The sequence below is a fragment of the Aedes aegypti genome, chromosome 3, assembly GCF_002204515.2.
Source record: "Aedes aegypti strain LVP_AGWG chromosome 3, AaegL5.0 Primary Assembly, whole genome shotgun sequence".
Lineage (NCBI taxonomy): Eukaryota > Metazoa > Arthropoda > Insecta > Diptera > Culicidae > Aedes > Aedes aegypti.
In genome coordinates, this window is record NC_035109.1 from 322,126,950 (window position 1) to 322,140,251 (window position 13,302).

Consider the following 13,302-nt stretch of genomic DNA (forward strand, 5'->3'; position numbering starts at 1 on the left):
AAATAAAAAAAGATATAGCATAAACAAAGTGTCCACTTTATAAAATGAACAGTCCTTAGACGTAACACAATATAGAAGAATATGCCAATCAAATTCCTGGGAATGCAGGATTTTCTGAATGAATTCATTGAACAACATTGGATCCATGAAAAAAAAAATTGTATAGGAATGATCGGACAAATGGTTCCAGGACAAATTACTGCAATAGTAGCTGTATTATTAGCAGGTAAGCAGATCTTTAAAGCAAACTTCAAGAACCATGAACTTAAATAGAAAAAAAACAACTCGAGACATACTTTTGCGTATTCTAACCTTCTAAGCAACATATCGATAAAGAGAATTTACATTGAAATCTATCAGAATCTATTTTTCTTTAAATTCTGGATTCTACTTCACAAAATTATCTGTTTGTGAAAACTGTTTGAAAGAATTCACAGCGGAATTTCTGGTAGAACTTTCAGCAAAAAAATATCAAAGATCTGTTAAAACCAATTTTTATTTTTTGTATGAGTTGCGAGGGAAAATTGTAATCGTTTTAAAGGTTAACTCTTTTCAGTTGAATCCGGGAGCATATTTCGGAATCAATTTGTGGGTAAAAAGTAGACATAGAAAGAATAGTTGTCCTTCAGGAGGAGTTCACGTTATGGGAAAATCTCACAAAATTATTTAACTAATTTTCAAGAAATTTGTAGCAAATTTCTGAAGCCACCCTTAACTTTTTCTTGAGGAATTTGATTAAACTAAAATTCTTTAAGGAATTTCGAAGAGTGTGTTCAACAATCATGTATATTGTGATTTTTTTTTAATTTTTATATTAGTTTCCATCCCCCCTGTATCTACACCAATGAAAACGATGGATCACAGGTGGAATTTATCGAGGAATTCTTGGAAAGTTCTTCCTCTCGCGAATTTTTGAGCAATTTCTGGGAGATGAAAAATGTTAGGATAGAATTAGTCGATTAGTAGAAGATACACTAATCGACTATTCCTTTTACCGAATGATCCAGTTGTTACTCTAGGATACATACAAAAATTCTCCCAAGTGAATTTACAAGATTTATTCTAAAGTGTTTGGAAAACAAATCGTGGAGATGTTTTTTAAATACCTAGGATAGTCTTTGGAAACATGTTCAAAATTTACCCTGAGAAAATTACTTACTATTACTGCGCAAGGATTCCCTTGAAAATCGCTAGAAGCATTACTGGCAGAATTGGTAGATGAATCTCTAGAAGAATTTCTGAAGGGATCCCTGGAAGTATGGCTGATGAAACCTCTGAAGAAATCTTTACAATCATTCCTGAAGCGTATCCTGGAAGAATCTGAGTAGAAATTCTTGAAAATTTATTTGAATGAACGCGTGATAGTCTCCGAAGGTTTCTCTGGAGCCTGATATAATTTTGCAAGCAGAATAGTGAAAAAAGAAACTTTAGAGACCATTTTGGTAGAGACTTTATAAACCGTTATTGCGCATTTCTTTCACCACTGGACTATCGCAGAAGTTTTTACAAATGCGGAAACGCTAATAAAAGTGCGCAATTGCATCAAATCGGGTAGGTGTCTTCGGGGGACTTCTTCTTCTTTCTGACGTTACGTCCCAACTGGGACAAAGCCTGCTTCTCAGCTTAGTGTTCTTATGAGCACTTCCACAGTTATTAACTGAGAGTTTTCTTTGCCAATTGACCATTTTTGCATTCGTATATCGTGTGGCAGGTACGATAATACTCTATGCCCTGGGAGTCGAGAAAGTTTCCAACCCGAAAAGATCCTCGACTGGTAGGATTCGAACCCACGACCCTCAGCTTGGTCTTGCTGAATAGCTGCGCGTTTACCGCTACGGCTATCTGTGCCCCTTCGGGGGACCTTTTTATTCGTAAATCAAAGAATAAGTGATAATAATCTTCGAGCTGTTTAGTAGAATACCTATAAGTAGATAAAAAAAAAAAACGAATTTAGTATTATACCATTTAATTCCACTAGTTTGTATCCTTTGACAGATACGCGTATTTCGACCTCAACTGTAATGCCGTCTTCAGTGAGCCTCTGTACGTGCCATAAATTCTTTTGTTCTTTTGACTTTTACTGTGCGCCGTGTGTTGGTGCTGTCTCGCTCTATCTCACGGGCAACTTGAAAATAGGGCGCACAGTAAAAGTCAAACGTTTTATAGCATGCATAGGCTCGTGTCGTGTACTAGACTCGAGTCTAGTCGAGTCTAGTACACGACACTGAAGACAGCCTTACTACAGTTGAGGTCGTAATACGCGTATCTGTCAAAGGATACAAACTCTAGTGGAATTAAATGGTATAGTGCTAAATTCGGTTTTTTCATCTACTTAAAAAATAAGTGCTCTGAAGACACCAACAGGATTCATTGCAATCCCGCCCTTTTATTACCACTGTCGCACTTATGAGACCGCACATCGCAGTCCAGTAACAGTGAAAGAAATACACAATAATCAAAAATACTTTTTAGAGACTTGTATAAAAATAGAGATTAATGGGTTTACTCTACGACTGGCGTGAGGTGAGAATTGTCACAATTGTGACAATACTTGTCGACTCGAGTTTAGTGACTCTCCATTTGATTTACACGGCGAATCACTTCACTCGAGTTGACAATTATCACGCCACTCGTAGAATGAGCACGCAAGTCTCTAAAAAGAGGCCTGCTGTCAGCCCTGCAGTAACTTGAGACAGAGCAAAGGATTTCGGACACAGAGTTCCAATCTACGGAGCACCGGCTAGTATATCAAGTGATGGTTTTCATCCTCCTGGAACGAACGTGTGTATTATGTGTGAACTTAATGATTTGAATTCTAGCCAGCCGCAGCAGCTTACAAGCTTATAAGAAAAGCACAAAGGTAGAAACGAAAGAGGAAAACTTCCGAAATGAGCCAAGGGTGAGAACGCTACTTATAAATATGCAAACGTACGAGTGAATGTTGTTGCTGTTCTTTGACGGTTGTCCGACATTTCGCGGTTAACCATTTCGCGGTCAACAAGTTCGCGGTGTACCATTTCGCGGTGTGTATCATTTTGCGGTTTACCGTTTCGCGATTAGTACCATTTCGCGGTATGCCATTTCGCAGTCTATACCATTTCGCGGTGTGGTTTTTCCTACGAGTTGCACTGAAAATTGTTGGCATTATCATCAATAATATTTTCATCGGAGATTTACCCTTCTTTTGAATACTTGCAGTTCTTCAAATTGCTCTGTTAAGATATATGAAACATTTCGGTACAAACCGCGAAACAGTATACCGCGAAATGGTACTGACCGCGAAATGACATATCGCCAAATGGTACTAACCGCGAAATGTCGTGCCGCGAAATGACAAACCGCGAAATGGTACACCGCGAAGTGGATTACCGCAAAATGTTATACAATCTTCTTTGACGATACCATAAACTGTTAAGGCGGTTAATGTAGGTAGTAATAATTATAGTTTATAGAGAATAATAAGCAGACAAACGACGAGGGACTTCTTACGATTCGTCATCGCTATTCGCCCCACCGGCTCTCGGTTTCGGTCCACCGGCCCGTTTGGCCATGATGATCTGGTCCACCTTCAGGATCGTACACGCGGCCCCCACGGCGTACTTCAGGCCCCAGTACTTGGTCTGGAACAGGTCGTAGATTTTGGTGCTGGTCACATCGATCGTGGACGGCTGCTCGGCATCAATGTCGAAGCCCTCGTTCAGCTTGCCTTCCTTGTGGGCCAGATAGAGTTTGTTGACAATCTCGGTGGCGTTCACACCGCTGTTTTCTGCCAGCGCCTTAGGGAATGCTTCCAGAGCAACTGCAAATTTGCGAACGGCGTACTGATCCAATCCAGGAAGGGTGTCCGCGTATTCAGCTAGCTGCCGAGCCAATTCGATTTCCACGGCTCCAGCTCCGGCCAGGAAGCGACCATCACGTGTGAGACCCTTGAAAGTGTTGACTCCGTCATCGATTGCACGCTCGATATCGTCCATGTAGTTGTCGGTGGAACCACGGATCACAATGGTAGCAATACGGCTATCCGATCCTTCCGACCGGAAAATGCAAACCGAGGTATCTCCCAATTCGTTCACGAACACATTGTCACAGTAGCCAAGTTCTTCCGTGCTTGGGGGAGTCAAACGGGGCAACACGGTTCCATTGACCGCCTTGCTCAATCGGCGCAGGTCAAACTTCGAGTTCAAACGGACCGCCATCAAACCGTATTTGTTCATGTAGTGCAGGGCCATGTCTCCGAACTTTCCCCCGGCTACGATAACCTTCGCTCCGGTATCGGCAATCGCCTTGATTTGCGTCTCCAGGAGATTCTCCTCTCCCTTGCTGAAGCTCTTCAGCTCATCGGCGCTCTTAATCAGGACGGTTCCCTTCGTTTCCGTCTGGATGATGTCCACCGGGCAGGAATACAGAGCAATCTTTGCCTCCTTGGCTGAAGTGATTTCGCCCTCGACGAATCTCTTGAACACCATTCCATGAATGACCTCGGAAGTGTGCAATCCGCTTCCCAAAATCTTACACACCCGAATGTTGTCCACATTGAAAGTGGTCTTCTCCGGCAGAATCGAAGCACACGCCTGGGTAATCAAATCGGTAATGAAGTCCTCGTTGCCCAACTGCTTGGACATGATCGAGGCCCTGATGGCTTCCTTCACCAACTCCTGATTCCGGTAATCCTTCACTTCGTGACACACCAGCTTTGGCAGAATCTCCAGTGCCTTGTCCAGCGCTTTCTCGTACCCCTCGGTAATGTCACTGGTGGTCACTCCCAGCCTTAGAAGCTCCTCCGCAACCTCCAGCAATGCTCCGCAGAACACCACCACGAAGTTTGTGCCATCCCCAACTTCCGCTTCCTGCATCTGGCTTGCCTGGATCATCAATTTGGCCGCCGGATGTTCCACATCCAGTTCCCTCATGATTGTTCCCGCATCCGAGGTGACGAACTGCTTCTCGATGTGATTGATGATCATCTTGTTCATGCCATTTGGGCCATACGCCGAGCGAACCGAACTGGCAAACTCTTTGCAGGCGTTGATGTTACGGTACACTGCTTCCTCCAAGCCGGAATAAGCCTACGGGAGAAAATTCTCACGTGAGTCATCCATCGCCCAAAAGGGAAAATGTCCGCCTCGCGGAAATTCAATTTCTAACCCAAATCAACCACCAACTTGACTATTTCTACTTACGCGAGCGCCTTCCTTGAGCATGGAAGCGAAACCGGGTGCTTTCGGGACGTGGAGAGCCATTTTTCTGCACAGATTTTCTCGACAAGACAGCGACACAAGACTGGAAACACAACCTCAAATTCGCTTTTTTTTTCTGCTCTTCGACGGACCGAAAACGGGTCTTTCTCGTGCAAGCGCTGCTGTTGTTCTGCACCGCAGCACACACAAGCAAGGGAGGAAAAACGAGCAAAAACACGAAAAAAACACCCCCGCTTGACAGCCGAATTCGTTGGTGTGCGTGAAATGTGCAGTCAAAAGGTTTCGTTTAGCTGTCATCAGAAGCGACGAGGGAGTGGACAGCGGGAGAGAAGGTTCTGGAAGTTGTACTAGAATGCACTGTGGAAGAAATGTTTGAATGTGGTCAAAAACTGATAAACCATTCTCATTTATTTTATTAATAATTAATAATAGGGTCCTAAAGCCCTGTCCCAATTTAAGTACCAAACGCTTAAGTTTAGGCCAAAAACACATGTTTACTCAATTTTCTAATGTTTTCCGTTGGTTAAAGCCCAAAAAAAATCATTTTTTTTAGATTTTGTCACATCTTTGGGCTTAAACTCAAATTTTGGGTGTATTTTGTTTTCCGTGTCCCTTACGAAATGTCAGATAGGAACAACCCCAGTGGTCGAACTAAAACCCCTGTGGTGTTTTTGTCGACTAAGCGAACGTCAAACATGATCAAAAGTGTCAAGGTTCATTTATGGACCAAATTTTTAAATTAATGTTTAAACATGATATAGCCATTATTTGAGCGGGAAAAATTGCTAAAGTAGTAACAGTACCATCAAAGACAAATTAAAGACCCCCATGTCCCTTGCAGTTGCTCAAAATTTTATGGCTCATAAGGTAATCTAGAATGCCGTTCAAAGTGTACTGCGATCTGTCAAACTTGGGTACCTTTTGCACTACCGAGGGACCAAATGCAGTACTAGAAGTGGTACCCAATCTGAGCCCGAGTGTGACGGACCTGGTACCATGCTTTTTCGTGTTATTAAATAAAAACAAGATTTCATTAAACATTTTAGGACCCAATTTCTCATTAGCTTTCACTTCCCGCATAGAAAAATACAATTGGCCATACATTTCAAACAGCAAGTTTCCTGTTTCTGTTACGGTTAATGTTTCACAAACAATCTCTTTTATGTAGAACAAAATGAAATCGAAAGCTTTGAACAGTAAACAATGTTATGAGTACTACATACGAAATAGTGATAATCTATTAAAGGATTCAAAAATGGTTGAACAATTTGTTCAATTTGTGCAACCCACCTATACATTACCTAAACATTTTACAATATATAACAATTACTTTACAGTTTGGCAAAAAGTTCATTGGACTGATATGTTTGTGAGCTATTTTCAATTTCATCACCCTATAGCTTTATACGTTCCCCATAGTTATTAAATTATTTTTGTCGTTTCCATACAATTTGATAGCAATCTGAACAATCTTTTGGTGATTTCTATATTTTTAATCGAATAGGTAAGCAAAAATCAAAATATGTTCAATATGTTTGGCACATTCATTTTCACTGTGTAGAATATTTTTGGCGTGTTTTTCATCGCGCATTGTCTTAAAAAAAAAAACAAACAAACCAAGAAATACAACATTTTCTGCTGCTGCTGGTTCATTTTTATTAAAATATACATCTAATCGAGCACCGGATTCAAAATCGATAGTAAGTTATCATTTTCTGAATTCATCCCGTCCAGCGGCATGTAATGTGCTACTATTTTTTTCAGCTTAGGCAGGTCCGTCACACTCGGGCTCAGATTGGGTACCACTTCTAGTACTGCATTTCGTCCCTCGGTAGTATAAAAGGTACCCAAGTTTGACAGATCGCAGTACACTTTTCACGGCATTCTAGATTACCTTATGAGCCATAAAATTTTGGGCAACTGCAAGGGACATGGAGGTCTTTGATTTGTCTTTGGCTTAGGGTTTGTTCACAAATTTCATAACGCAAAAAATGGCAATTTTCGACACCCACCCACCTCCTTGTAACGCATTTTGTATGAATATTTTTTTAAATTTTGTATGAGCTGTAACATTTCCAGGACACCCACCCACCCCCGTCAGCGTTATGAAATTTGTGAATGGACCCTTACTTGTGATGCGAGGCATTTGAAATTTCAGTTCTAGCCTCTTCCACCAAGCCACAGAAACGTTGAGAATACCGGACATAACCCGAAATAAACAAGCAGGCAAACCAAAGACAAATTAAAGACCTCCATGTCCCTTACAGTTGCCCAAAATTTTATGGCTCATAAGGTAATCTAGAATGCCGTGTAAAGTGTACTGCGATTTGTCAAACTTGGGTACCTTTTGCACTACCGAGGGACAAAATGCAGTACTAGAAGTGGTACCCAATCTGAGCCCGAGTGGGACGGACCTGGGCAAACTGAACCCCCCCCCCCCCCCCATAGCTTCGGCGGCTGCTGCCTGATAGTGAAGGGAGTCAGGTAAGCTGTGGACCTGGAAAGGATGTTCGGAACTTGATACACTCGTCTCATTCGGCTATCGCCTGCATAACTAACCCCAGCTTCATAGGTATGAAGACATGGCCAAGCTGCCGGATGGAAAAATGTGTCCGTTTGTGTATATTATGACATGACATGATGAATCCAATTCAAGCGAAAGTGTGTAAAGTAATTAAGATTAAATTGATAAGGCCGGTTTGCTCTTGACCCTTTCAGTCAAGGAATTTCTTTACTTTTCTTGAGCGAAACAGCATACTTAGCTATACATAATAAAATTTTAAACACGAGTATTCTTGTTTCATTACTGAAGTTAAGTATGCTGTTCAGCTCAAGATAAGTAAAAATTTCTGCCCAAGAAATGGTCAAGAAATTTCGTACAGAGAACTCCATTTGAATTGACTTTTCTTTTCAACTGCGTACAGCGATCAAAGAAAAATGCTTTTCTTGAGCATTTCTTGCAAGAAATTTCCCACGCATCGAGATAGACGATTACTTTTCTGTTGAAGTGCATACTTCGCTTTACAATGGAACATTTCATTGCATTTTCTTTTATTGTATAAATACAACGGACCGGTTCGATATACGGTTAAAATACCATAAAGCACCAAAAGCTGATAATTACACATACATTATTCGTTATAATGGAAAAATATGGTTTAACTGTATTTGAACTGTTTGTCTAACAGTGAATTTGGCAAAAAAATGGATGGTAAACCCACCTTTCGACAAACTATCCACGACAAATTTTGTAGAGAAAACTGTCATTTTTGAATGGTCACATAACTAAACCGCCTATTCCCCACACTGTTATTTGCCCATTTACAATTTACCAAACTGTGAAAATCGTCTGCGGTACTGTTGGTATATTGTTAATTTGGATGTTATAGGAAACTGGTTAGATATTGTTTTTAGTTGTTGTGGATAGTTTGGCGAATGGTGCCAGTATGGTTCCAGCAAAGACAAATTAAAGACCCCCATGTCCCTTGCAGTTGCTCAAAATTTTATGGCTCATAAGGTAATCTAGAATGCCGTTCAAAGTGTACTGCGATCTGTTAAACTTGGGTACCTTTTGCACTACCGAGGGACCAAATGCAGTACTAGAAGTGGTACCCAATCTGAGCCCGAGTGCCCGGATAAAAACGTATCATTCAGTGAATGGAATAAACCATTAATGTACAATATAACGTATTGGATACAATACAGCGTATTGTAATTGAATGTCGAAGCAATATTATTCTTGTTTGGATATACAATTCAAAAACAATATAATATATTGTAACAGAACATTGTATTGTTTTTAATTGGTTTTATACCTTACAATTTTGGTCAAATTCCTATTTTCGCGTAAAACAACTGTTGCTTTTTTCTATGTAGCTTTGCTGAAAGAAATAAACAAAACAAGTTCAGAAAGCAAGAAATGTTGGGTGAAAAATATTCAAAAAGTTAAAATAAGTAGTTTTTTAGAAGTCACTTGACATTAGCTGTAACGACGAATGCAACCATGATACAGTTCGTTGAATTGTTTTTGTATTGTACAACAATACACGAATTGCTAATCAAGACAATACATGAACATCATATCGTATTGTATTTTCAAAATGTTTATATGAGAAAATATCTATATTTGTATTGTTACGATACTTAACCACCTATACATTATATTGCAAAAATCTCATATACCATACAGTGAACTGTTCAAAACAATATATTGTACTGTAATTGTATTGTCATTTTACATATACTGTATTGTATTTCCAATATATTGAATGGTACTGTTACAATACGTTATATTGTTCTTGTATTGTATTTTTTATTCGGGTGGGACGGACCTGCCACTACTCCAAGGACGTGCTGAAGTGGTATGCGGACAATAAGGTCAATTTCGTGCCGAAAACGTTCAACCCTCCCAACACTCCGGAGCTCCGCCCCATCGAGAAGTACTGGGCGATTATGATATCACCTTATTTTATCACCTATTTCATCATCGTAGGCCATTTCCTTCATGAGATTCGTGATATTTCATTGGGAAGGCTCACTTATATTACATTACAGTGGTCCTTTAAAAAAAATGAGAATTTGAATGGAATAGTAAATACAAGAGTAATTAAACATCTCCTATGTCATGGTAGGCCACTGTTAACATATAATAAGTGATATTTCGTTGGGGCTATTGTCCTCAGTTTTGCATAAGGGTGATCATTTAATTTGTAAATTAAAAAAAAATATTCTCAACAGATCTAACAAATCAACTTTGTTTGTATAGTTTTGAATCATGATTCTTCATTGGCATGCAACTCTTCCTTAAGATATTTTCATTAAGGTTTTCTTTCGAATAGTTAAAATAAAACGTTCCAATAACAATAATCAGTGAATTCAGTGAAGCACAACTCTAACTGCCATAATCAAAATACAGATAAAAAAGGAATGAAATAATTTTTGACGTATTCAAATTATGACAATAGCTTGATGGGCGACGATGAAGGGCAACAAAAGTGTTTAGTTTATATTTTCAAAAGAGATTCTCAGCCTTGGGCTCTTTCATTCCCGAAACAAAAGTACGTTGCCTTCTGCTTGCTATAGTACACGCGATTCGGTTTTAACAATCAGTTCTCGTTTATCCTTCAAAGATGTAACAAAGTTCCTTATAGAAATTTCGTCGGAATTTCATATGGATTTTTTCGTTGGAGTTTTCAACGGAATTTTCTTCGGAGTTTCCTTTGGAATTTTAATCGGAACTTCCTTCGAAATTCCTTTTAAAGTTTTTTATTGGACTTTTGTACGAAATTTCCTTTGAAATTTTCTACGGAATTTTCATCAAAACTGGAAATTTGTCCTGAATTTGCTTCGGAATATCCTGTGGAAATTTCTTCGGTATCTTTAGAAGTGCCCTTTTGAATTTTCTGTGGTATTTCCTTCGAAATTTCCTATGAAGTGTCCTTCGGAATTTCATTCTGAACTTTTCCACGGAATTTTCTTCGAAATTTACTTCGGAGTTTCTTTTTGAGTTTCCTTCGAAATTTGCTTTGGAATTTTCTTTGGAGTTTCCTTCCGAATTTCTTCTAGAGTTTGTTTCAGAATTTCCAGTAAAATTATCTTTGGAGCTTCCTTCAGAATTGTATTCGAAATATTATTTGGAATTTCTTTCAAAGCGTTGGAATTTACTTTGGAATTTCCTTTTAAATTTTCCTTGGAGCTTTCTTCGGAATTTAATTTGGGATTTGTTTTGGACCTTTGAAATTTAGTGCGGAACATTCTTAAAAATTTCCTGTACAATTTTCTTCGGAATTTCTACAAAGTTTTCTTGAGAATTTCCTTTCAAATTTGCTTTGGATATTCCATAGAAAATTCCTTAGAAATTTCCTACGAAATTTCCTTCTAACTTCCTTTTTTCATTGCAATTTGCTTCGGGATTTGCTTTGGAATTTTCTTTGGAATTTCCTTAGAAATTCCCTTTTGAATATGCTTTGGATATTTTTCAGAATTGTCGTCGGAATGTCCTTTGGAACGTGCCTCAGAATTTCTTTTAGAATTTTATTCAGTTTTTTTTTCGGGATTTCCCTTATATTTTGAAAGTTTCCATCGAAGTTTCCTTTGGAATTTCTTTTGCAGCTGTGATTTTTTCTTCGAAATTTCCTTAGAAATTCCTTTTTGAATTTCATTCGGAATTTGCTTTGAATTTTTTATGGAATTTCCTATGTAGTTTCTGGAATTTCCTCTTCGGAATTTCCTTTGGATCTTTTTCGGAATTTCCTTTGGAAATTTCTACGCAATTTTCGTCAGAATTTCCTCCGAAATTTGCTTCGGAAATTTCGTTGGATTTTTTTTTAGTTTCCTTCGGAATTAACTTTGGAATTTCCGTCGAAATTTCCTTAGGAGTATCCTTTAAAATTCCTTTGCAGTTTTCTTTGAGGCTACTTATCAAATTTTCTTCAGAATTTCCTTTGGAATTCCTTTATTACTTTCTTCAGAATTCTCTTTGAAATTTCTTCCGGAATTTCGTTTGAAGTTATAGAGTTTCTTTGGAATTTCCTTTGGAATAACCTTTGGAATTTCCTATGAAGATTTCGGAATTTTATTAAGAAGTTTTGATTGGAATTTTTTACGGAATTTTCCTTTGGACTGTTTTACGTAATTTTCATCAGAATTTCCGTTGAATTTTTTTGGAATTTCCTTCGAATCGTTTTTTCGGAATTTTCTTAGGAGTATCCTTTAAAATTCCTTTGTATTCTTCGGAACTTCATATCTTATTTACTTCAGAATTTCCTTTGGAATTTCTTCATTAATTTCTTTCAGTAAGTTGCTTCAGGAAGTTATTTTGGATTTCTTTGGAATTACTTTCGGAATTTCCTTCTTCAGTTCTTCAAAATTTTCTTCGGCGTTTCCTTTGGAATTTCTTTCGGAATTTCCTTTGGAATTCGCTTCGGAAGTTCCTTTGAAATTTCTTTTAGAGCTGGCTTCGGAATTTCATTTGGAATTTTCTGCGCAATTTTCGTCCGAGTTTTCTTTGGAACTTGCTTCGGGACATCCTTCAAAACTCCATTCGGATTTATTTTTATGGAATTTCTTTTTGAATTTGCTTTGGAATTTCTTTCGGTATTTGCTTTGGAATTTCGTTTGGAATTTCTTTTGGAGCTACCTTCGGGATTTGATTTGGAATTTTCTACGTTATTTTCGTCGAAATTTACTTTGCAATTTGCTTCGGAATTTCTCCTGGAGTTTCCTTTTGGAGCTTCATGCTAAATTTGATTCTGAATTTCATTTGGAATTTCTTTTGAAGCTTTGAAATTGTTTCGGAATTTTCTTCGGAAGTACCTCTATAATTTTCGTTTCCTTCCGTATTTCCCCTAGAATTTTCTTCGAAATAGGGTCCTAAAGCCCTGTCCCAATTTTAGTGCCAAACGCTTAAGTTTAGGCCAAAAACACATGTTTACTCAATTTTCTAATGTTTTCCGTTGGTTTAAGCCCAAAAAACATTTTTTTAGATTTTGTCACATCCTTTGGCTTAAACTCAAATTTTGGGTGTATTTTGTTTTCCGTGTCGCTTTCGAAATGTCAGATAGGAACAACCCCAGTGGTCAAACTGAAACCCCTGTGGTGTTTTTGTCGACTAAGCGAACGTCAAACATGATCAAAAGTGTCAAGGTTCATTTATGGACCAAATTTTTAAATTAAATTTCAAACATGATATAGCCATTATTTGAGCGGGAAAAATTGCTAAAGTAGTTACAGTAACATGCTTTTTCGTGTTATTAAATAAAAACAAGATTTCATTAAAAATTTTAGGACCCAATTATCTCTGGAATTTCCTTTGGAATTTCCTCTGGAATTTCTTTCGAGATTTTCTCTGGAATTTCCTTCCGAATTTTCTCTGGAATTCAGAATTTTCTCTAGAATTTCCTTCGGAATTACCTCTGGAATTTCCACTAGAATTTCCTGCGAAATTTCCTCTGGAATGTCCTGATAAATTCCGTCTGGAATTTGCTTCGGAATTTTCTCTGGAATTTCTTTCGGAATTTCCACTGGAACTTCCTTCAGAATTTCCACTGAAATTTCCTTCGTAATTCCCTCTGGAATTTCCGTTGGAATTTCCTTCGGTATTTCC

General features: G+C 38.3%; 1 protein-coding gene across 2 annotated transcripts; it reads right to left on the reverse strand.

Moving 5' to 3' along the window:
• Positions 1 to 2,741: 2,741 nt before the first annotated feature.
• Positions 2,742 to 5,391, reverse strand: LOC5576765 (T-complex protein 1 subunit theta). Of its 2 annotated transcripts, XR_002501098.1 has the most exons (3): positions 5,181 to 5,391; positions 3,399 to 5,066; positions 2,742 to 2,960 (listed from the first exon to the last, which is right to left on the reverse strand). XR_002501098.1 is itself a non-coding variant. In XM_001662797.2 (2 exons), the coding sequence occupies exons 1-2, from the start codon at positions 5,238 to 5,240 to the stop codon at positions 3,486 to 3,488; spliced, it is 1,641 nt and encodes a 546-aa protein (XP_001662847.2). In that variant the 5' UTR covers positions 5,241 to 5,391; the 3' UTR covers positions 2,742 to 3,485. The 2 variants fall into 2 exon arrangements, 1 of the variants encoding a protein (XP_001662847.2); XM_001662797.2 differs by having other exon boundaries at positions 2,742 to 5,066.
• Positions 5,392 to 13,302: the final 7,911 nt, after the last annotated feature.

Excerpts from the sequence above, each read along its gene's own strand:
- LOC5576765 (XM_001662797.2), bottom strand. The coding sequence starts at position 5,240 with ATGGCTCTCCACGTCCCGAAAGCACCCGGTTTCGCTTCCATGCTCAAG. Across the intron at positions 5,067-5,180 it reads TGCTCAAGGAAGGCGCTCGC|GCTTATTCCGGCTTGGAGGA; the intron begins GTAAGTAGAAAT and ends TTTCTCCCGTAG.